Source organism: Astyanax mexicanus, chromosome 14 (genome assembly GCF_023375975.1).
Source record: "Astyanax mexicanus isolate ESR-SI-001 chromosome 14, AstMex3_surface, whole genome shotgun sequence".
Lineage (NCBI taxonomy): Eukaryota > Metazoa > Chordata > Actinopteri > Characiformes > Acestrorhamphidae > Astyanax > Astyanax mexicanus.
Window position 1 is genome coordinate 26,518,728 of NC_064421.1, and position 26,148 is coordinate 26,544,875.

The 26,148-nt window shown below is 36.6% G+C and overlaps 1 protein-coding gene across 1 annotated transcript in view; it reads left to right on the top strand.

Annotated features, from left to right (window-relative positions):
- mboat2a (membrane bound O-acyltransferase domain containing 2a) overlaps nucleotides 1-26,148 on the top strand; it is a 125,256-nt gene that overhangs the window by 48,027 nt on the left and 51,081 nt on the right. The window contains exons 3-4 of the mRNA XM_022672837.2: nucleotides 6,804-6,881; nucleotides 21,407-21,502. Of these exons, the coding sequence (XP_022528558.2) occupies nucleotides 6,804-6,881; nucleotides 21,407-21,502 (174 nt within the window). The remainder of the gene's footprint in view (nucleotides 1-6,803; nucleotides 6,882-21,406; nucleotides 21,503-26,148) is intronic.

Sequence of the window (26,148 nt, forward strand, 5' to 3'; positions counted from 1 at the left end):
ATACTGGGTCACGCTGCTTGCCATCAGCGGCCAGAGTCTGAGAGAGCACTATTGGTCATGCTCTATCTGGGTGGGTACACAGGCGTCTGTTACCTGATGAATCGGAGCCGAGTTCCTCTGCTTTCCAGGAATTTGAAAAAGGAAGATGGCTGTATCAGAGGAGCCATGATTTAGTCTAGTGTAGGTGTCATTACTATTGCTAAGACGAGTCTTAATTAGTAGTTTGGGTAATTGGTCATCCAAAATTGGTAGAAAATGGGATATAATTAAAAATATATTACTTTAAAACTGTTCTTCCAATACACTAAACACTACTCCCAAGGCATCCCGGTCTATGAAATGTACAGTATTAGAGCCTAGGCCTAAGAGTTTACTTGCTTCTCTGTGCTGGAGAGGGTATAAGTGCCTGTGCCAGTGCCAGCGAGCCTGGTAAAATTTAAAATGGGTCCCTACAGGTCTTCTATTTCCAGGCTTTTCTGATAGCTGACTTGGCCGGTAATGAGGTCTCCATTTCTCCTGAGGCCCAGGAACAGGTACAGACCCCCAGGAGAGACTTCCCTATCAGACTGCACAGGCTTGAATGCTTTAAGGCAGGAATTGAGGAAGTGCTTTCTGAAGTCCATACCTCAGAGAAGCCCTCTTTTCTCTTCCTGTGGCTCGTGTAACTGTGCCACGGGGGATGTTCCTAGGCAGGGGGAGACTTGTTCAGCTTAGTGAATTAAATAGCTGAGTGAATAGTAGAGCTCCTCTCAGGCTGCGGAGTCCTGAACAGCTTTAGTTACAGAGACTCAGCTTTGAGGAAAGGTTGAGTTAAAACCACAGCGCTGTGATCTGTTTTGTCAGCAGCGAGCCGTGAAGCTCAGTGCTAACCACAGAGGGAACGATTTGTCAAAGCGAAACAGCCCTGAGTTGCCCGGTGACTGAAATAAGCTATTTTCTGTTTGTGGTGTGGGCACAACGCTGCACCCCCTTCGGCTGATTGACCTTTCCATGCTCCACCCACAAATGTATTCTTCTGGAGCTGCTGCTGATGGGAGGTTTGACAAGCTGAACAGAACACTGGCACATTTTTGCTTTGATCAAAAATGCAAATTTTAGACTGCTGTATCATTTCACTCATTTCACTCTCATTATCAAGGCAGTAGTAGCGTTGGTTTGAGGTGCTGTTTGTAAAACAATAAATGATAAATGAATGAAGAAACAGAACAATGCTCGTCCACATACCGCTGCCATCTCAAAAACTTGCCTTAAAAAAAGAGATTCTGTGCTACGGCCAGCAAAATCACTCTATTTACACTCCACCCCTCCCACAAAATCATTACACCATTAGGAACCTCTACAGTTCCATGCTGAGATATCTTGCAGGTTGTGTTCCCTATTGAAAAAAAGTAGATTAAAGTATATTAGGCATTATTATGCTATAGTGCACTAAAGTGTCCTTGTAGCCACATTATTAATCAGTATATTTAAAGAGTACTAAAAAGGAACACCTTTTTTTGTACTTATTATACTTTATTTGTATAAAAATAGTACAAACGTCTTACTTAAATTGTGCTAAGTGTACTTAACTGTACTAAAATGGAGCTATTTTAAATATACTTAACTAACATTTAAACATCCTACTTCATGTATGTAACCCCATATTTTCCACAAGTTTACAGTACAATTATAATACATTTCATGAGTATTACATCTGTATCACTATTGTGTACGTATGTACTAAGAATTGATGATAAACATATATTTACATTAGAGTACAAATTGTTCCTTCTTGTTCCTGTCTTTTGTAAGTAGCAGACTTCCAGTGTACTTCATTGGGTATAAAAATATATTTTAATATACTGCACTACAATTTTTAGCGTGTTACAAATTTACTTAATTTTTTTTTAAGTAGTAGTAATTTAATATAGTTTCTAAAAAGTTATATGATACATTGTACTTTAAGTGAACTACTGTTACAGCTGTTTTTAACACTCTTTGCTAAAAATGTACAAATGTATATTTGAAAATAAGTATTTTAGAAGTATATTGAATTACAAATAAACTAAAAGTGTACTTCATAGTAGTCTATATTTTATTTTAAATACACTATATTGTACTTTTTAAAAAGTATGATGAAAGTTTACTTTCAAACATTTGATGAAAGCATAATAATAATGTACTTTAATATATATTTTATATTTTAATAATATATTTTAAGTAAGTATATAGATCTTTTTGTACATTTGTATATTTACAGCGTACTTATATATTTCTCTATATGTTTTAAGTACAATTACGTATATATATTTTTTCACCAGGGGTTACATATGTGTACATGAATAAATATTGTTATATTATTCTATGCCAGGGATGGGCAACTTCCATGATGGAGAGGGCCACATTTTTTTCAGCATGACCATTGGAGGGCCACATGACCTCGCACTTCAAATAATTGAATATGAAAAACGCTACAAATGATTTTCAATAAGAACAAATTTTATATGAATTTATATCTGTATGTTTACAGCACCAACATTTATCAACAACTATTTTCTGCATATTAATGCATTTTAATACGGCAAAAGACAAACCGTTTGCTTAAAAAAAGTGCAAAAAGGAAGTCCTTCATATCAAAGAACAAAAAGTTTGCTTAAAAAACTGATTGCAAATACAGTAGTTCCTCTGTGTAAAATAAGTTCATTATAACAAGTCCTTCATAAGCAACAAGGACAAAACATTTGCTTATAAAAGTGCAAAAGGCATTTGAACTCATTTATAACAAAGAACAAAAAAGATTTAAAAACTGATTGCAAATAGCTCATTCAATAATAGCAGAAAACTAGACCACAGAGGCCCAACATTTATTGAAGCTAATGAGAGAGCTGTGGTTTGGCCTGCTGGCTCACAATGGACTGGATGTCAATGTCAATTTTCGTGGTTGTCTAGCGGTCAAAAGTAGAATTAGGTTTTTTTTTTTTTTTTTTTTTTTTAATTATGAAATTATGAAATTATTTTTGATCTATTCGCGGGCCGCACTGAGTGATGACGAGGGCCGTGTGCGGCCCCCGGGCCGCCAGTTGCCCATCCCTGTTCTATGCAGAGGCTGGTAACTCTGATGAACTTCTCTTGTGTAACAGAAGTAACTCTTAGTCTTCCTTTCCTGTGGCATACCTGATGAGAGCCAGTTTCATCATAACACATTTGATGGTCTTTGCGACTGCACTTAAGGATACTTTTATAAGTTCTTGAAATGTTTCAGATTAACTGTTCTTTGTTTCTCGAAGTAATTTCTTTCTTCACTTAGTTGAGTGGTTCTTGCTATAATATGCATTAGAACATTACTCAAATACAGATATTCACTGTATACCAACTCTACCTCTTCACACCTTTTCAACTGATGCTCTCAAATATATTATGAAGACAAGAAATTCAAGTAATTAACTCCTACTTTAAAGAATCTAAAATACAGCTCTGGAAAAAAATAAAAGACTGCTTCAGTTTTTTAATCAGTTTCACTGATCTTGCTATTTATAGGTATATGTTTGAGGAAAATTAACAGCGTTGTTTTATTTTATAAAATACAGATAACATTTCTCCCAAATTCCAAGTACAAATACTGTTATTTAGGGCATTTATTTGCAGAAAATGAGAAATGGCTGAAATAACAAAAAAAGATGTAGCGATGTCAGACCTCAAATAATGCAAAGAAAACAAGTTCATATTCATAAAGTTTTAAGAGTTCAGAAAGCAATATTTGGTGCAAGAAGTTTGGTTTTTATTCACAGTTTTCATGCATCTTGTCATGTTCTCCTCCACCAGTCTTACACACTGCTTTTGGATAACTTTATGCTACTCCTGGTGCACAAATTCACGCAGTTCAGCTTGGTTTGATGGCTTGTGATCATCTATCTTCATCTTGATTATATTCCAGAGGTTTTCAATTTGGTAAAATCAAACAAACTCATATTTTTTAAGTGGTCTCTTATTTTTTCCAGAGCCGTATAAAACGTATTCTGTTTTCTTCAACACTTTTTTTGTTTCTTAAACTTTTAACTGGTACTGTATTGGGATACTTCAGTATTTTCTAACACTGCTGACTCTCTGTAATACTTTTTTTCTGCATAGTACTTGATGGACACTTCACACTGTGCAGCCCCACCCTTGTGTCTTCCCATAACCTTAGTTAAATGAGTGCAGGGAGCTGCTGGAACAGGCTGGTGTTTGCTGAGAATGGTTAAACCCCTCACATTGAGCCTGTGAAACTGCTGTTCTTTGCCTTAAGCTCCTTTGACTTGCCTGAGTGGTTTTACCTGTTTTTCTGACAGACTGTTTGCATAATATATCTCATAAGACTCGAGAAGATGATTCAGCACTTTCAAACCACAGTACCGCATTTCCATCAGTTTAAACACTAAACAAGTGGATGTATCTCCTCTAGCTGTTCTCATCACATGTGGCTCTGTGTGTGGTGTGGCGTGTTGGGCAACCTCACGCCCAGGGAAAGGTCACTGCTTAGTGTGCTGATGATTTGTCTGTTTGTCTCAGATCCCTTGTCCGAACATCACAAGATCTTCATGGAGAGAGGATGGCTGTTTAAACACATAGTACATCTTATGACTGTGAGAGGTCCTGCTGGGTGTTTTAAAATAACTCCCAGGATGTTCTAGTATATAGAATATTTTTTTATATTTAATTATCTCTCTTCTGATATGAAAACTGATATCTGATTTTTTTTTTTTTTTTTTTTTTTTTTTCTATTTTGCTGATCATTCATAAAACATCATGAAATGGCAAAACTGTGCAGGGCTTTTTAGTTAAAAAAGATTGATACAGGAGCAAGACAGTGAGAGAAAAGGTACTGTATTTTTTGCACTATAAGACGCACTTAAAATCCTTTAATTTTCCAAATTTTACCAGTCAGTATTAAGGAGCAGTAAAGCCACTCTGCTGAAGTACAGCGTTATAAAGGAGTTTCAGTTTCTCCAGCACTGAGACTGAAGCAGCATTAGCATTAGCCACTAACTGCGCTAAGAGCTAGCTCTTTTGCTGTTCAGAGGTGAGATTTATCAGCCTGTAGCCTACTGCTAACTCCGGCTAGCACTACTGGAGCAGCATTAGCATTAGCTGCTAACCATGCTAAGCGTTAGCTCTTTTGCAGTTCAGAGGTGAGTATACTGGACTCTAGTCTGTGTCAAAACAAGCTACATGGATCAAAACACTAGCTAATATCACCCTGGCTTACTGGAACACTCAGGGTTCCTCAGAATAGTGCTTTCGGATGGCGTTAGTGAAAATCTGGAAATCTAAGCTTACTGTAAATAAATGGAAGTGATTTACTCAAATAAAGAGTTTTCAGGCGAGAAATCTGTGTAAATCATTCAGCGCTCTTTTTTCCTTTTTTAAGAATTACAATTTTGTTTACTTAACTTAGCTTAGGTTTATAGCTTTACCTGCTGAATTAGAAGGAAAACATGACGACACCTCTGTTGCTTACTAGCATTACATAATACGCCTTATAATCCAGTGTGCTTTATGTATGAAAATAGACCAGAAAATAGATGTTTATTGATAGTGTGCCATATAATCCGGTGCACCTTATAGTGCAAAAAATACAATAATAGAACTGTGGATTAAATTAATGTTAAGTCTTATTTGACAGTTCTATATGTGTGTACACAGAAACAAAAATCGATATTATACACTGAAATATTGTGTCATATCTCCCACCCCTAATTATCACATCAGGGTACTACCTTTACTACCTTTTTTACTGTTTTTAGCAAAACAAAAACTCACACTGTTCTCATTTCCTATTATATATCTACTAGAGACAAATTATATCTGTCCAGTATCATTTATTTTACTTCAGTCCTGGATATATGGGGATATTTGGAGTGCATTATTAATATCATGACATTCTGGATCATTGGCTGATAAAATTATTGTATTTTTTCAGTATCTCAGTAAGGGGTGTGCAATATCATATTTTACGCAGTTATAAAATGTAATTTTTATTTTGTTGTAGTAGTGTATTCTTGAAATAATTTTTGTGCTTAAGTGTTTTGTCATATCGCCAAGAATATCGCGAAAATACAATGAAATATCGTAATATTATTTTAGGGCCATATCGCCCACCCCTACTATGTAGTTTATCCCAGACAACAATAAATTCAAATGGAAAGACAAAAAAGACTTTAGCGTAAGTTACTTGCTGCTCAAATGTGTTTCCTGAGATAAAGAGCTGAGTAATCTCAAATTTATCTCCTCTTGAGGTTTACTGTAGATCTCAGATCAGCAGTTAGGGTAGTGGTAGTGGTGGCTCAGTGGTTAGAGCACTGGCCACCATTGACTACAAGCTTGTGGGTTTGACACCCAGGTTTTGCGGACCACCAGCAGATCTCCCCAGATCTCATACGTGTCTAAAACCACATTCTCAGTTTTGAACTCTTTAACCTCAGAAGTATCCTATGTCTCAATTCTGTCTGATTTTATTTCTCCTTAGCAGTTTTATATACCTGATATGGTGTATCAGATTATTCTTTTTGTGTTTAATTATCTGGAATGGCGCCTCTGTTCTGATATGGGAACTGAGTTCTGCTGTTTATCACTGCAAAATGGATTAGTATGGACAAGAAACCTCATTAGATCTTCTTTCTCAGCCAAAATCTAAATTGATCTAAGGCAGGTACCTGCATTAAGGAAGCCCGATCTAACTGTTAATGAATGTTGAGTAAGAGATGTATTTCCGTATTTATTGATTTGTAATGACAGACCTTCACCAATGAGACCATGCTCTGGAGTAATCCTGTGTTGCATTGCAGGTATGCCTTACACTTTTTGGTCCAGAGTGGACTCACATACGGCATCATGATCTTCACTGGGCTGGAGCATATGCACAGGTAAGAATGTTTATTTTTTTTCTTCATTTTCTTTTTCTATTTTGCTGATTTTCTATAAGGCGTCATGCAGTCACAGTTGCACTGTGCAGGTTTTTTTTTACTCATAATGATGGATACAGGAGCTGGACAGCGAGAGGAGAGATAATAGAATTTTGAATTAAACTAGCTAACATTAAGCCTCATTTGACTGTTCCATACAGTGAAGGAAATAATTATATGATCCCTTGCTGATTTTGTAAGTTTGCCCACTAACAAAGACATGAACAATCTTATCATTTTAAGAATACATTCATTTTTATAGTAAGAGATAGAACATCCAATATAAAATCCAGAAAATCACATTTTATAAATTATATAAATGTATTTGCATTACCTGCATTAAAGACAGCCGTCTTAATTTGTCACCTGTATAAAACTTCCATCCACAGACTCAATTAATCAGTTAGACTCTAATCTCTACAACATGGGCAAAACCAAAGAGCTTTCTAAGGATGTCAGGGACAAGATCATAGACCTGCACAAGGCTGGAATGGGCTACAAAAGTATAAGTAAGATGCTGGGTGAGAAGGAGACAACTGTAAAGTAAGAAAATGGTAAGAAAATAGAAGAAATACAAAATGACTGTCAATCGATATTGATCTGGGGCTCCATGCAAAATCTCACTTCATAGTGTATCCTTGATCATGAAGAAGGTAAGAGATCAGCCTAAACCTACGCGTGGAGAACTTCTTAATGATCTCAAGGCAGCTGGGACCACATTCACAAAGAATAGCGTAATAGATTAAAATTGTGCAGTACCCTTTAACCTCAGAAGTATCTTATGTCTCACTTTTGTCTAATGTTATGTCTTCTATACAATAAACCTTAAGTGACAATCACAAATAGAAGAAAAATCAAAAAGGAGATTTCCTTAATATCTCTGTAGTTTCTCATAGACAACAGTGAGATCAAATGTAAAGACAAAATAAACTTTAGCACTTTAGCTCAAATGTGTCTCCTGAAATAAAGAGCTCAGTAATCTCACATGTGTCTCCTCTGGAGGTTTACTGTAAATCTCAATGGCAGTGGTGGATCAGCAGTTGGGGTTTTGATGGCTCAGTGGTTAGAGCACTGGATCTCCCCAGATCTCATATGTGTCTAAAACCAGGTTCTCAGTTTTGCCTCGTTTAACCACAACAACATTTCACGTCTCATTTTTGTCTAGTGCTATTTCTCCTTAGCAATATTTGGAGAAACATCTGTGACAAAATTGATTTCTGAATAAAAAATTAGGCGAGAATCCCCTAAGAAGGTGTCTTCATAGTCTCATTTAGTCTTATTAAGCATCTACCATATCTTTCTGTAGCTGTTTGGTTCTTATTGATGTCTAATAAATGGTCGAATAAACCACAGCAGGATCTGTTTCATATTTTAATTTAAAGTGAGAAATCACATATATCATCTCAGTCATTGCAAATTGCTGCTTTTCTTCACACACTGGAGACAGTGCAAATATGAGAATGTGAGATGTAAATAAACTCCTTCTTAATTAGTAGCTCTCAAAGCACTACAGGCTAGAGCAATATGGTAAAAATGTTCCTCTCAGTTATAATTGTCTCAGTGCCAATTCCTCCAGGTCGCTATTACCGACATAAGCACAAGCTAGGGCTTAGGGAGTTTCATGTTTGTATGTGCGTTTGGAGGTTGTCCCAGTTGATCTGAAAGCACTTGACTGGAGTAGACCATGTGTTCATGGTCCCTAGCCTCAGGCTGCTAGCTTAAAATAGCTCTCTCTCCTCAATACCAATCTGCTATAAACATTAGCATCAAGCAGCTAACACGCTGTGTTTATACACGCGTGACAATAGCACACAAAAATCACAGTGCACTATGATAAATACACACTGCTGTTCTAATGTTTGCCTTAACTTTCATGATTTTACACGCAAAAATAGGCAAGGATTTATGTTTGGTGAAGACCCCATAAAGCCATAGACCCCAGTTTACAACATGGCATTGTGCAGGCTAGCTGGTGGTGATTTCATACTAGTGAGGGATTTGTTCTCATATACTGCTCTTCTGGTTAAAAGTTTCAAAACATCCCTATTTTTTTCACTTTAAAAAAATATTTTACACTTCTACTCAGTGATAAAACTCCTTATCTGGACTGCAACTGAAAAGACAGGGGGACCAGTGAGTTTTTTTTTGGCTTTCTCAGTCACATGACATCGCTTTCAGTAGCTCCCCCATTTCCACTCAGTGTTGTGTTTTTACGTGGATCTCCATGAAAACGCACACCCAAAGTGTAATTATGGTGCGTGTTAGTGGACAAAATAGCTATTTTATTAAACGCAAGGTGTCGAAACTCGAAATTCGAGATGTGTGTCTGGACAGGACTAAAATTACCGGAGGACCACAGAGTTCAGTGAAAAACAGTAAATAATTTAGCCTGTAATTTTCTTTGTTGTCTGAGAAAAACACATACATGGTCATTCCGGATGGGAATAAAATCACAGAGGACCCCTCATAAAAGAGAAGATTACCTCAAGACCCCCTGAGAAACTAATCCCATCCAGAGAGGGCTTTAGTCCAGTGTTAAGGCGTTGCCACATGGGTCAGCCAAACCTCTTTCAGTAGTAGTTTTCTCCAGTTTTCAAGAGTCTCTAACAGAAAGCCTTCTTATAGTAGCACTGCTTTAGTACAGACAATTGCCTTTTTTTTGCAACCATTTCCAATGCTATTAACAAATGACTTGTTTCCATTTTTAACAATATACCATTTAATTTATTTTTATAATATAATTTTTTGCTCAGTTATTTTTACAATATGATTTTTTTTTATTTACGTAAAAAAATCAGTTATTCCATTTTAAAGCCCTGGCAGTTTACAGTTAACATTTAACATTTTTACAGTTAACATTTTTACAACAAGTTTACTGAGGTAAAACTTTTGACTTTTTAGTAATGTACTTTTTTTTTTCAAGCAATCTGCTTGTGGTTTGATCTCTACTTTGGAAATATGATAAATTGTAAGTCTTGATTTTAGTGTGATTCTTGATTCTATACAGATTCTGTCTTTTTTGAAGTTGTTTTAATTACTTAAAAACCATGAAGTCAGTATGATGAAAAGGACTTATCATAATAAAATTATTCTATACGCTGGAATACAGCCAAATGGGAATTATTAGACTGAAAACGTTGATCCCACAGCTTTTAACAATTCTATAAAAGACCTAATTAATGGCATTGTTTTTTTAATTAGTCTGAGATTCTGTGGGTTTGGAAACATTAGTGTTCAAAAATGGAATATAAACTTTTGTTACACGTTGAGTTTTAAATCCAAGCAGTCTGATTGCCAACCTGGCTCCAAACCACAGTAAAAAGTAAAAAGGAGAGGCGTACAAAAACTGATGTGCTTCTACTTCGTCAGCAGCAGCCGACCTTGAACAGTGAGTCGAGAGAAAGAGAGAGAGAGAGAGTGGTCAAAGAGCAGCGTGGGTTATCCTGACCCCGGGCAGGACACAGTGACAAGTTTATGTTTAGAGGCGCCTGACCTCTGATATTTGCATAACGAGGAATTATCAGGGGTTGACCTTAAGTAGAATGTTCATCATAGTGTACCTTTCCTTTGAACATCTGTGCTGGAAGACTTTTAGAGTGCCTTTTAGAGTGCATTTATTAGGTATTTTAAAAGATTCTTTGATTCGTATACATAGAAAACGTTGTGTGAGATTGGTGTAAAGGAAAAAATGCCCAAATGCTAATCTACAAGTCTATTTACAACCATGTTATTTTAATTTATAAAGAAACATGATGTTTTTCTATTTTCTATTTATGTTTAGGTGTGATAAGCTCTGCTTTATTGGCTTTATTGGTTTAGGTCTCGTATCACATATCACAGTATGAGCCACATAGCATATCATAATGTAACCTAGCCTAGCATAGCTTAGCACCGTATAAATTATATTTGTATTTTTTGTAATCCTGGATCCTACTGGACACTTATTCTCCTTTGAATGTGTAGCTCATGCAGCTATATGTAGCCAGTCAACTGGGTTAACTTCTAGCCTAGCACCCATTCACTTCAATGGGCACCCAGGGCCTGCAGCGGCTCCCTTGCTTTTCGTACCGGTACATAGATATCTATCCAGGTCGCTCTTCTACTGGTTTGCTCTTCCTTCTACTTCAGAAAGCCTTTTAGCCGTATAGCTACTTGTCCATATTCTGGTAAAGAAGACATTGTGATTAGCCTTGAAAGACTTTTGCTGGTAGGTTGGGTGTATATAAATAAGTTTGCGGGGTACAATTTTATTCAAATTTGTCCTCATTTCCAGTGTTTTTGCTTTTTTCATTCTCACATTAGTGGTTCAGTGGGGTCTGATTCTCGAAAATGCTAAGATTTCTGGATTGTGGTGGCTTGGTGTTTTAGGGCCTGGGTTATTGATAGGGCTCCACGATATTGGAAATATTTGACATTGCATTGTTTTTTTTTGTTGTTTTTTTTTTTAATTCTGCGATATATATTGCAATATTAAACAATGCAGGACCCGTGACAGCACCAGCCCCGCCCCCCACCGATGTCTCACGGCAGAGATTCAGACCGACCGAGAGCTGATTCACCGCTTTAGAGTTAGCCAAGCACTCAAAACCCAAGAAAAACAGCAAAACAACAATAATCAAGCATTTAAATGGCCTTTTAAAAGGTAAATATAAGCGTGTTTCTGGGATTAAAAACGTGATTCTGGCTGTAACTGAAAATATCTGTGCGGATCTGAGGTGCACAGCTTTGGACAGGCTGTCTGCCACTGCTTAAATGCACGTGTCCAAACATGTGGAGGCCATGCGGTTATCTTGTGTTTACGGCCACTCCCCCTCCCCCTAGCACTTGCTAGTTTTATATAGGTAAATTCTCAAAAATTAACATTTTTACACCAAAGCACTTTCAATTACAGTGTTTGCATCCAGATGTTTTAATCTCAATGATTGTATTAAGCAGAAATTTTGAACATAAAGGCTTTAATTCAATAATAATTTACTGTTACGAGATGGATAGTTGGATCTGGTGTGTTAAGAGAAGGAAAAAACTTTCCTCTGAACAAAAGACCAGGGTTGAGAAATACTTAAAAAAAAGGGTTTAGTTCACTACTGCTACTCTTTAAGCTTAGATGCCTTTAAAGAGCCAAACATGTTGGATAGGCCATTGGTATCCATGTCAAATAGTACTCCTGGCTCAGTGCCAGACAAGTCGTCAGTCTCAGAACAGAAAGGAGTCATTAGTTTTGCATAGCTGTGTGTTGTATGACACAGGAGGTCGTATTTTAAGAGCAATGAAAAGCGGGAAGCCTCTGCGTGGTTTTCTGGTTGCACCACCTACTCATAGGTGACACTTTCATAACATAATGTATCGCCTGTCACATAGCAGGCATGTGTGGAGGAGGCTTCCAGAAAGATCCAGCTGTCCGCCCCAGCATGTGTGCTACACAGGCGGCGCTCCATCTACTGGCCAGTGAGAATAGCTCATCTCTAAAAAACAAAAACAAAAAAAAAAAAACATCTGGTCACCCTCAGATTAGGAACATAATAAAATACATTATACATTATTGTATGTACTGTAAGTGCTGCCATTTAGAAACAACACATGCATTCCCACATACTGGAGCATGCTGCGTCCTTATTCAGCTTCTCTGCAGTGTTTTAGGTGAAGGGGTGGTCTGAGTAGATGTGTAGGGTGTAATGGTTTCTGCAGCGTTCTTCCTTAAAGCACCTCAGATGAATAGAGGCCATTGATTGGATTGATTTCTGTTCCTTCCTCGCCTTTCTAAGTTTAGGCACTGCTGTCTCCTCCTGTGCTGCCAGGAAGGAATGCATTGAAGGCAACAGACTGGATTAAGAACATGAATGAAGAGGTGTGTGATATAGATATTGCTAAATTGACATGGCCGTCAATGGCAGACCCTCCCCAGACCTTTACTTTGGAGCAGTGGTTTTTAACCTGTGGGCCATGCTACTGAGAAGGACTACTGATTAAAAAACAATAATAATAAAAATAATAAATAAATAAAAAAACTAGAAAAAACAGGCATGCCTAGTTTTGCAGTTGGTAACATTATAACAATAGAAATACTCTTTATTTTGCATCAGATACTGTGGCAGAGGCTGGCAGCTGGCACAGTTGCAATGATAAAGGCACGATAGCCATGCTCTGTGATACTAATGGTGTAGTAGTGATGCAAACAGCACGGTAGCGATGCTAACACCATTGTAGTGATGCTAATGGTGTGGTAGCAATGCTAACAGCACAAGTAGCGATGATAATGGTACAGTAGTGATGCTAACTGTGCAGTAGCAGTAGTAACACAGTATGGAACACAGTAAAATAGCCAGTGTTGAGTCAACACTGTTATAGGCCCTATCTTGCACCCTTTAGCCCGGTGGCAACTATGCAAACTTTAGTCAGAGCACATGGCTGTTATAGGGAATGGCAAGTGACACGTGGATTAGTTTGTTGCATCACAGTATTATTTTAAAAGAATTAGTACATGCTTTTTGCGTGTTTTGAGCAGTGCAAGGTGTACTTTTCCTGTCGTTACGATAGCAAAGGGAAAAATGACATGGCCTAAATCAAACTTCACAGAACTCAGTAGACGGCTTGTCTAAAGATATTGTGGATTAGTTAGCTAGTTGTGATAATTAGTCTGAAATGTGTTATAGGGGTAGGCGATATGACCCTAAAATAACATCACAATATTTTATGCTGTTTTCTCGATAACGATACACTGAATAAAACAAATAAAGAATACACTACTGCAACAAAATGAAAATTAAATTTTATTATTGCATACACTATAATATGGTACACTCCTACCTGAGATATAAAAAAATACAAGAATTTTATCAGATTATGACCAAAGTCAATGATCTGGAATATCATGATACTAAAAATGCTCTCCAAATATCTCCATATATCCTGGAGTTAAAATTTAAGTAAAATAAATGATACTGGACAGATGTAATCTGAGTCTAGTAGATATATAATGGGAAATGAGAACAGTGTGAATTTTTCTTTAGCTAAAAACAGCAAAAAAGTAGTACCTTGATGTGATAATTAGGGGTGGGTGATATGGCACGTTATTTCAGGGTATAATATCATTAATTATATTGAAAAATCTTGGTGATATTATTGAGTAAAATATGATATGGCACACCCCTAATGTGTAAAATGCTTCAGTTTTATTTTATAAGCTTTTCTAAGCATGCATTAGTATATATATATATATATATATATTAGAGGTGTGCCAAAAAATCGATTCACATAAGAATCTTGATTCTCATTTACTACGATTCAGAATCGATTTAAAATGTCCCAAAATCGATTCTGAGGGGCGGGTTTTAGACTGATTTTGGGCTGGGTATTTTTGTTGGACCTGGCAACCCTGGGGATAGCGCTTGTCCCTTTGGAGATCTTCCAGACACACACAGAGCGTAGGTGTTTGAGAATCACCGGTAAGATGGCAGAACAAGCACTATATTACCTTAGATTAACGTGTAGTTTCAATGTTTTATGGCAGAATGCTTCATAACAAGCATAAAAAAGATCGCTAGTAGTTAGTTTCAGTAACTGTTAGCTAGCTAACTAGCTAACTTTCCAGTTCCACCTTAAATAATGCTACAGGTGGCAGCGGGCTGCAGCATTTAAGGCGGAACGGAAAAATAACAATAAGCTAATCAGAGCTAATTTCAGCTCCTCATCACAGAGGAATTAAGGAATGGACAATATGAATTAATTTCTCCACCTCCTGCCCCCTTTCTGAAGAAATACAACCACCTTAAATTAACTAGTTAATCAGCAGCTGCTCCTGAACTTTAGCGCTCCACTGCTATCATCACATCAGCCCAGCAGCGTCACCTACACACCACCGCTAGTAGCCTGGTAATAAAGCAGTGTTATTTATTTATGTATTTATTGTTCATTAACGTCATTGTGATATCCCAGTGATTCCTCTGTCACTGAGGACCCACATTCCTGCACATTTTATTGTTTTTGTAACACATTACTTGCTCCAGGACCAGTGTATATTATGGAGGGTTTTTTTTCAATACGATTCATAAGCCAGAAGCAGAAATATTTATAATTCAAATCGTTTTGAATCAAAAATCGATTTTGAATCGAATCGTGGCCCCCAAAATCGGAATCGAATCGAATCGTGAGATAGTAATCGATTCCCACCCCTAATATATATATATATATATATATATATATATATATATATATATATATATATATATATATATATATATATATATATATTTAATACAAAGTATTTTACAAAGAAAATGTTCAATATACTGAGACTTTTTCTCATTTTAACAATACAGTGCTAGGCCTAGTCTCCACTACAGTAATATAGAGACATGAAACATGGTGCATAGCCAATAAACACAAATAAATATAAATGTGTATATAAAAGTGTAAAAATAAAGCTAAATTGCTATAAATACAATAGAATAAAAAATAAGTTGCCACATTTTTCATGCACATATACACTAAATAGACTAGAATATAAATCAAGTGTTATTATCGAGAGTTTGGCTTTTGTGTACTTCAGTTCTTCAGCGTTCAGTTCTGTGATTCTCTGAAGAAATCTTTGGTGACAGTTGATGTGTATTGTGTGTGCATCCACTCAGCAAATAATGCATGTTCATTCATCTGCTTGACTGCACATGTGGCTGGATGGAGACCTGCGCTGTATAGAGCTCAGAACATTGCCTCCTCACACTCCACTGACTGCTGAATGAAGGCTTGCAGGCCGTACACAAAAAGGCAGATTTGTGATGTTGTGGTGACTTTTTTTTTTTGGAAAGAAAGCTGTGACGTGAACTGCTGGATTGACCAGGGTGATACTGGTGGCTTGTTGCTGCGTACAAAGAAAATTATATGCCCAAAGAATGATCATGACTGCACATAGCCTATGTCTAATCATAAGTCTGTTGTGTGGAGCAGTGTCAGGGATTCATCCATTCATCCATTCTTAAATCAGTGACTGTAGTAAATTAAAGGCAGTTCAATGCATCACGGAAACTCTCAAAAGTTTCAGTGACAAAACAGCCCATTTTACATTCTCTAAACTGTCCATTCTTCTCCAAACTCTTTTTCAGTCTCCAGTGTCTAATTTCACTTAAAGTTAATATTGGCACATACTTTAACACTTTATTCACCATTAATTAATTAATGAAAATTGCAATAAAAATAAATATATTTTTGACCACTTCATTTTTTTTATTGTCCCAGCAGATAGACTATATAGATATTTACATTTCTTGTCACATTTACCTCGACAGTGCTATTTTGGTCATAAATTCACCACAGCAGTGCTACCGAAGTCACATGTGAGTAAAAATTTACAGAGAAAAGCAGTTGGTCTTTTTGTAAACCAACAAATGCTAAGGCTAAGTTAGCTACCACAGCTCAGCTAATGTTAAAATCACAGCCCTGGCCTGTACAGCTTATTTCTCTCAGCTAGAAAACACAGATTATGAAGAGGTAGTATGTAAATTAATCCCAAGAGTAATACGTGAAGTGTATAATTATCTTCAATAGTTTTGAAATACACAAACTTCCGTTTTACTGGTGAAACAGTAGTCCTGCTGGACCTGGTGAAACATTGCCAAATTTAAAGGGTAGGTGAGATTAGCTGCTCTGATTAATGTCTGTTGTGGAAAATGCTGATGCTGCGGAAGAACAGAATTCAAAATCTCTCAACGTCAAACATCAACAGCTGGTTGATAAGCGGTAAATGTTTTTTACTGTCCTTATAACAAGCTTGAGTTGATTGTGCTGTGCAGTGAATTTCAACAAAATTAAATTGGACTGTTAGTTTTTTATTCTTTCATATTGAATTTACAGCTGCTTTGTTATTAATGATGGGTTTTTTTATAAATCACTCAGGTCTCAAGCTTTTTTTTTTCTTTTACTGGCCATATTGTAAAATATTGCAATGTGAAATATCTCCTCCTGTGTAAAAACGATAACGTAATACTGTAGATTAAATAAAACGTTGAAACTTGCTGACCCTGTTGTTCTGGACAACAGTGAAGAGCTCTGTCTGCCACACAGCTGGAGGGAAAGAAATGTGAAACAATGGGGCACGCTCACCAGCAGAACAAGGCCTTTCATAGCAGAGACACAGCCTGATGAAGGAAGTCACTGTCGAGGCAGAGTGGCTGCCGCTGCCTCCGAATGCCACGAGTGGGTCTGGGGACATTTTAAACTGCCATTGTTCGAGATCTAGAATGAAACAGCCAGTGCCAATCATCCTCCTCTCAGCGTGGAGCTTCAGAATGTGGTGAGGAGGTTGGAGGCTCACTTTCTGGAGCTCAAAAACACAGAGACGTGTGTGTGTGTGTTTTTTTTTTTAATTGGGCGGAAGCCAAGGTTTCAACATGCTGAACGTGCTGGAGCTGTTTGAAGTGGTCGGGCAGAGGAAACCATGTTGTTCTCAGTGTAGAACAACCCTGTAGACATAGTTCATTTTTTATGTTCTGTACCCTTTAAAGCAACAGGATCTTTATGCTGGCTTCACTCCTGTAACCATGCAACAAACACATACGGCGTTTTATCCTATTTTAATATTTAATCATTATCATGTAACCGTCCTGCTATCCTCAAATTTACGAACACCCTTTATTCTCTGGGTCAATATGATCCCAGGAATTTAAACCTTCAGAAAATTATTATAAATTACTGGTCATTAAACACGTTAGCAAAGTTTTCTCACCACTTTATGTTTATATAAAAAAATATCAGCTGTTCTGTCATTATTATAAGTGTTTTATTAGTATTATATAAGTATTATAAGTGATGTTTTGGTAAATCAGGGCCTAAAGTAAAGGGGAATTTAGAAAAAGATCCTAAAACCGAATGTCATAGTGACCTCAACATTATTACCACGCAAATATGTGTCATATTGATATTTCTTATGTTTTATGTCAATAAAACAGCCTTAATAAACCAGACATTAAAGTGGAAACATTTTAAACATTTTGTTTTTCATTAATTGTCTTCATTAAACTAAGAAAGGACAATGAATATAAATCACAAAACTAATGTCAACCATTTTTTCAGAGACTTTAAACACTCAATGGGGTCAAATTGACCCCAAAGATAATAGGAGGGTTAATATTTAATGATGGTTACTATTTATATGGAAGGAAAGCTCGATTATGTCAAGTCAAGAGATAGCCAGGGATAGCCTGGGAATGCCCTTCATGTGTATAAGTGGTGGAGTGTTATTATGTTAGTGAAGCCAAACAGTGGTCAGCATACTCATGGCAAGGCCTAAGTGAGGCCTGATTGTGGGTTCCAAATGCCTGGGACTTTCCATGACTTTCCAATGCTCGATCCACTGTGTTGTTTGTGCAGAGAATACATGACAGAAGGCATTACCACTCACAGCAGCACAGCGGGTAATCATGACCAATGGTGTCTGGCTAGAACTGCTAACAGAAAAGCAAATCTAATAGAAATCACATGCACATTTAATGCACGAAGTCCTATCTAAATGGATGGTGCAGTAAAAATGCAGTGCTTTCAGACCTCCAATAATGCAAAGAGAACCAGTTCTTAAAACATTACAAATGTTTTAAGAGTTTAAGACAATATTAACTCTATTGAAAATGTCTGGAATATAATCAAGAGGAAGAAGGATAGTCACAAGCCATCAACAAAGCTAAACTGCATCCAAAAGCAGTGTGTAAGACTGGTGGAGAGCATGCCAAGACACATGAATGCTGTGATTAAAAATGCAGGGTTAAAACATTAGCATTGTTGTTTTGAAATGAATAAGAGCTTGTTATCTTTTGACCAAGTTTAAAGTTTCTGCATATATTAATGCTCCAAATAACAATATTTATATAATTCTGATAAGCAGTAACTTTTATATATTTTGCCTTCAAAGGTATGCAGACTGTATCACTCAGCTCCCATCACTCAGCAGGATGTTGGCCAAACCTTGTGTCTGCTAGCTGTAATGTAACAGAACTGGAAGTTAGTGTTCTTATTAAAGGTCATGTTTTTTGTCCAGTTTTGTTGCGTTAGCAGCAGTTCAGAAAGATATGGAAGCAAATAATCTTAAACTATGTTGCCATACCAAGGTTGATTCACCACTGGAAATTATTTTTCTTTTTGGCCTAGGGTCAATACTTCTATTGTATTAGAAACTGGTTCTTTTTAGTGCTCTTTATTGTGGATTTTTATAATTGCTTTATTTATATGATTTTAGTAATTTTATGACGTTCTGGGTTGCCAACTTACTCACTTAAACTCTGTGACTTGTATCTCAAAATTATTATTTAGCAATTCAATAAATAAGTAGATCTAGTAAGCAAGTGTTAACTACTTGTTTTTTTTTCAGGAAAGCAAGAAATGTGTAAATTAAGTGTGAGATATAAAACTTCCAAACAAATCGCAAAAGAAAGATTCAGGGGTTTTTCACACCTGTAGTTCGTTTCTATGGTCTGAGTCAGTTGATGAGTTTGTTTAATTGGAGTGTTTTCTCCCTCAGTTCGGTTGGGTTTTACACAGGAATGAATTTAAATGTACCAAAATATGCACCAATAAATCACGCGAGCAGGCTGTGTCCTCTGATTGGTCAGAGCTGTTTGGCGCGTGAATATAGAAAGTACATATAGTGAGAAGATTCTATGTTCCAGCAAGTATATCTGTGGAGTTTAAAGCTGCTTCAACACTAAACGCTGAAATAGTGCGCTTTAAAACACAGTGTTTGGATGTCGAGTGCAGATGTACACACAGTAAATGGAGTTGCAAGTAGTGAACGCAGCACATACCACGCGTGTAAACAGCATGAAGCATCAGAAACAGCGTTTGTTCATAGCTATGTTAATAATTATTTGGCTTTTGTTTGTTTGGGACTGGACTGAGACCAGCTAGAAGGGGCGGTCTCAGTCCAGTCCTAAACAAACAAAAGCCAAATAATGCTCATTTGTTTTGATCCACACCCAAATGAGATTAATGTTTTCACTCCTGCTCAATGGAACCACACTAAGGCTATAAACCAACTAGAGTCTGTTTTAACCAGACTAAATAGTGCTGGTGTGAAAATACACTTAGAAGTCTTCATGGCTTCTTAACCTTTTTCCATTCCCCATCAATTAACCCCCCTTTCACAAACAAATGATTGGCAGTACTGCTTTCTAAGAATAAGAATTACCCTCTTATTCTTAGAAAGCAGTACTGCCGATCATTTAACTAAATCATAGCCATCACTGTATGTAATGGTTGGCTCTGCATTGATGCACATTTCCACATGCGGCTTAGTATTGCTGAAGAAATACAAAATACAATACAGTTTTCTTATTCTCAGTTTTTATTCTGTTGAGACTTTTATTAAGACATTTCTGCACATCATCCTTTGCATTCTTTGCCTTTTTTTTTTGCTTCTTTTTGCATTCTTTGCATTCTTTGGCTTTTAGCAACATGTGAAGTATTAACCAAACATTACTCTACACACATATTTTGGTAGAATATGCTATTTAATTAGCATCACTCCTGTGATCCCCTTTGGACTAGATCAAGACTAGATCCCCTGGTCTGTACATCCACAATGTTTGATTTATTAACCCTTTTAGACCCTGCTTCCATTACAATAGACATCATGTATTTTCTTTATTTTTGAAAGGTTTTGTTGCACTTTTGAGAACTGTTGTTCATCAGAATAGACCATGAACCGGCCAATAAACAAGTTTTTAAACCAATAAAACAGCAATTTGACCACGCCCACTGCATTTGAAAAACAGTAGTACTAGAGCCATTTAGACAAAGTAACAGCTTGTTTTTGTTAATTTAATGTGAATCAGAACACGTTTTAATCATGAACTGTTTATAGATGGTTTATTAAATAAAAAGTTTAATATCAAATATATACAGTATTACACACATGCTTCCAATGCAATGGAAAAATATATATATATATATATATTGTATATATATACTGTATATATATATATATATATATATATATATATATATATATATATATATATATATTTTTTTTTTTTTTTTTTTTTTAGTTAATTGAACTTATGTGCTTTAGTCTTTTGTGCATTAGACAGAAAACAGCATTCTTACCTTTTTTTCCATCACTGGAGATAATTCAGGTCTGAAAGGGCTATAGTAAATAGAGCAGTCAAGTCCATGCGTGCATATGCATGATGTACACGGACATGGCAAAAGTCATAGGATAGCCGTGTGTAAACTGATCAGACAAGCAATGATATCCATCCACATTCAGTAAATGAAACATTATTGATATGATTTTACTAAGTTGCTAATGACTGTTCTGATGTTCTGAATTGTCAACTTTCTCACTTACACTCTCATATTCAGTACAGGAGGCCTGACATGACATTCCACAGGAGAGTGCAGGGCTCTTTAGCTTCAGTGGAATGTGACAAAACGCTGCCTTCCTTTTTTGTACCACAGGTACATAATTTCAGCTCATTCATGATGTTCTGTCTGCTCTCTTTCTGTAGATACTCTTTTGTGGTTGCCCTTGGATACCTCATGCTCTGCCAGATCACCAGGGTCTATGTATTCGACTATGGCATGTACTCAGCAGACTTCACAGGGTAAGTTCTTCCAGCACTCCACTTTTCTTTACTTGTAGATGTGAGAAGATTACTGAGGACCCTGGGATGCTTTTACGGACAAAAAGAAAGAAAATGATCAAACAAATCAGAAACTGCTGGTGTTCCAGACATCAAAGTCATTGATTTGAGGTATTTGGGATGGTGTAATGCAAGTTCGTGAGAATGTTACTGGTGTAGAAATATATATCTTTTTGATGCTAAAAAAAAGCATTTTCACTGGATAGTATATAAATAAAAATGTGGCCTCTTATTTTTTTGTAGAGCATAAATGATAAAACATCGGTCTAATAGGTTGATTTTCAGATCAATCCTCTTCCTCCTGACTTGGCCATTGACTGCAGTGTGTTTTTGCCCCTGGACACCCATTTTTAAAGCCATTTAAATGCTAAAAGTCCCTAAAGTTTAGTTTGATAAGGCCAAACTGTGAACTTTATGCTCTGTCAAGAAGCAATTTAGCTCTAAGGATAGCTCTATGCTGCAAAGAAAGGCGGTCTCTGATGCTCCAACTCCTCTTTGTCCTAAGCAAACATATTGCAGTATATACAGCACTGGCAAAAAAATAAGATTCAGTTTTTGAATCAGTTTTTTCTGATTTTGTTATTTATAGGTATATGTTTGAGTAAAATTAACATTGTTGTTTAATTCTATAAACTACGGACAACATTTCTTCCAATTTCTTCCAATTCTTCCAATTCCAATTTCCAAATAAAAATATTGTCAGAATGAAAAATGGCTGAAATAACAAACAAGATGCAGAGCTTTCAGACCTCAAATAATGCAAAGAAAACAAGTTCGAGTTCAGAATTCACTATTTGTTGGGATAACCCTGGTTTTTCAATCACAGTTTTCATGCATCTTGGCATGTTCTCCTCCACCAGTCTTACACACTGATTTTGGATAACTTTATGTCACTCCTGGTGCAAAAATTCAAGCAGTTCAGTTTGATGGTTTATGATCATCCATCTTCCTCTTGATTATATTCCAGAGGTTTTCAATTTGGTAAAATTAAAGAAACTTATTATTTTAAGTGGTCTCATTTTTTTCCAGAGCTGTGTATCTGCTTCACTTCACTGCACTCAGTAAAGAATTCCTTATTTGGAAAAAAACAACAACCCTCACACTTTTGACATAACATGAACTAAACGTGAAGTTTCATTGTTGTTTTTTTTGTACACCTTCAGTAACACTTCTGTACACATACACATCCTTCTCCTGCATCTGGCTTAATGCCAAGGACACAAACATGACTGTACCTTTTTTAAAGAGGAGTAGTGCTAGCAAGAAAATCTTGGATGCGAGTGAATTTCACGCTCAGTATGTAGTAGGAGTGCATCGGGCGTGCGGAAGCCGGTGGTGTAGCAGGATGAATAATGGATGACTGCTGTGATAAAGCTGAAAGCACAGGTTTGAGGCGGAGAGAAGGAGAAAGTGTGAGAGAGAGAGAGAGAGAGAGAGAGAGAGCGTGTGTCTCAATCTCCAAGCACTGAAGGAGTGCTAGCATTAAAATACAAGTGAGATGAGGTATTAAACCTGAAGGTTTGACCTCAAGATTACTCAGGTTCTCAGGAGATCTATAGGACTTTTGCTAAGTCAGAATACTGGTCTAATTGTGTTTTATATTAAACCATGTCATGATATACAACAAAGATCAATGATTATCAAAGAAATAAGTCAGTGAAAAATCCCATTAACATGATGTAGCGCTGACCCCAGATGCAGCCAGTCAAATAAGACATGGTTGATATCTGATATACAGTTAGATCCACAAATATTTGGACAGTAACACAATCTTCACGATTTGAGTTTTGCATGCCACCACATTGAATTATAATAAAAAAAACAAAAACTGACAAGTAATTCAGGTTTATTCAGGAAGTTCCAGATTTTTACCTGCTTAACTGATGATTAATTAATAAGGGATTAGCATATATAGCCCATAAAATAGCCTTTAGCCCTATCCAGACGGAATTAGTATCTCAGGGGGACGTCTGAAAAATATTTTACATTTCTACTCAGTGATAAAACAGGAGGACCAGTGAGTTTTTTGGTTTTCTCGTTCACATGACATCACGTTCAGTAGCTACTCCATTTCCACTCGCTGCTGTGTTTACTTAGATCTCTATGAAAACATGCGCCCAAAGTATGCTTACGGTGCATAGCAGTGTACAAATAGCTATTTTATTAAAGCAAAGTGATGAAACTCAGAGATGTGAGTCCAGACAGGACTAAAATGACCTGAGATCCACAGAGTTCAGTAAAATTACTCCAGGACCTCCTGAGAAACTACTTCTGTCTGGGTAGTGCTATTGAAATACTTTTGAACCCCTGAAATGAGGAGGCTTTGAAGAAAATTGGTTCCAAATTCTAAACTGTTTTTTTTTATCCAACCCCTTAAATTAAACCTTAAAATGTCTACACTTAGACTGCATCTCTCTCTCTTTTTTTTCAAATTCATTCCAAATCATGATGATTGTGTCACTGTCCAAATATTTATTTATATCTCAGTGAGCAACTGATAATAATAATAAAAAATATAGCCGCAAGCGGCAATCATCGGGTTCAAGCACCAACTTGCACAATGGTGCCTACTGGAGCATTGAATGGTGATGTGTAAGAAGGTCTAATATGATTGGAGATGCCCTGTCACATTTAGAAATTATCAAGTTTTTCACCTGTTATTAATGTTGAGCAGAGGCCTTTCAACCTGATCAGTGCTTAAATTCACATGTAAATCTAGTGAACTTTGTAGGATATTCATTAAGTGAGTTAGAACTAGTCAAAAGGTGTCTACATGTTATTGGTATTGATCAGGTGGCTTCAACCAGAATTTTCACAAAGTGGTATTCAGATTGACCTTTGAACCTTTGCAGAACAAGCTGAAATGTTTGACCAAACAAGTTTAAATTAACACAAAGGAGTGAATGTTCTGATATGACATGTAATTACGAAGTTATTATAAATCTAGTTCTGAATTAAATGGCGCTTCATCAAGCACCAACTAGCACAATGGTGCCTACTAGAGCATAGGATGGTGATGTGTAAGAAGGTCTAACACAATTGGAGACATTCTGTCACATTTAAAATGATCAAAAGTCTTTCACCTGTTATTAATGTTCAGAAGAGGCACAAAGGAGTGAATGTTCTGATATGACATGTAATGTCAAGTTATTCTTAATCTAGTTCTGTATTAAATGGCGCTTCATCAGAGTGATATTGTACAGAGGTCTTTAACATTGTGAGATTACAGCAAATACTGCAGAGTTACAGCAATTTAGGTTAGAAATTCCAAGGACGCACAGATTGCTTGATGCCTGGAGAGTATTGTATGTGAAATTTTCACAAATGTTTTTAATGAACATTTACCTAGAGACTCTACAGTGTGCAGCAAGACTGAAATGGAGGTGATAGGCCAAATATCCAGAGAGTAGTTTCAATATAGCTATTTTCAAACAATTAGCAATTATGAATGAACAAAGCACTTTTTAAACATAGTTGTATTGAGAAATTTGTCAGAGCCACTGTACTAAATATGGCAAAAACAATTAGATGTCAAAATAGTACAGCATGATTGACATATACTCGTTTTTTTGGAACAGCGCCCCCCAGTGGACGGATTGTTTCAGCACTTTGCAGGTCACTACAGTGTCTCCACCTGAACATAACTGCCAAATATCATCCAGATTGGGCAACATTCAGCCTGCCAAAATGTCTGCTGAATGCTGATTGGCTGATGGTGTTCAGCCATGTTGATTGATTAAGTTGCCCTTTGAACATCCTTTAGAGGCTGTATGATAGATTCTGCATGCAAAGTTTCAACTTGCTAGGTTGCACGGTTGCTGAGAAACAGTGCTCCAAATTTACCTCTTGAAGTGAATGGGGCATATATCCGGAAGGACTAATTTGCATATGGCGGCCATATTGTTTACATATTTCAACTTTTTCTTAATGAATATTGAAGCGCATGCTCTCACGAGTGTTTTGATACCAAACATGCCAGGATTGGTCAAAATTCCTAGGACTAGTTTGCAAAAGTAGGTTTTGCATATTATGCAAATTAGCACAAAATCTATATAGACGGAAGTGCATGGTCCAAATTGGAAAGTTGTTGGTATTGACCCAAGGAATCCATCAAAAAAAGAATTTTGAATGTAGGTCTTATGGTTTTTGAGTTATTGAGAAAATTGTGAAAAATGAATTTCCTTGTTTATAGCGCCACCACTTGACCAATCGGTGCCATTTTTGTTGTCCACCGAGATGCACTGATCCTACATCTACCTACCAAGTTTCATTTCTCTATGACTTACGGTTTAGGCTGCACAACTGTTTTTACAGGAGAAAAAGAATAATAATAATAATAATAATAATAAATATAGCCGCAAGCGGCAATCATCGGGTTCAAGCACCAACTTGCACAATGGTGCCTACTGGAGCATTGAATGGTGATGTGTAAGAAGGTCTAATATGATATGAGATGCCCTGTCACATTTAGAAATTATCAAGTTTTTCACCTGTTATTAATGTTGAGCAGAGGCCTTTCAACCTGATCAGTGCTTAAATTCACATGTAAATCTAGTGAACTTTGTAGGATATTCATTAAGTGAGTTAGAACTAGTCAAAAGGTGTCT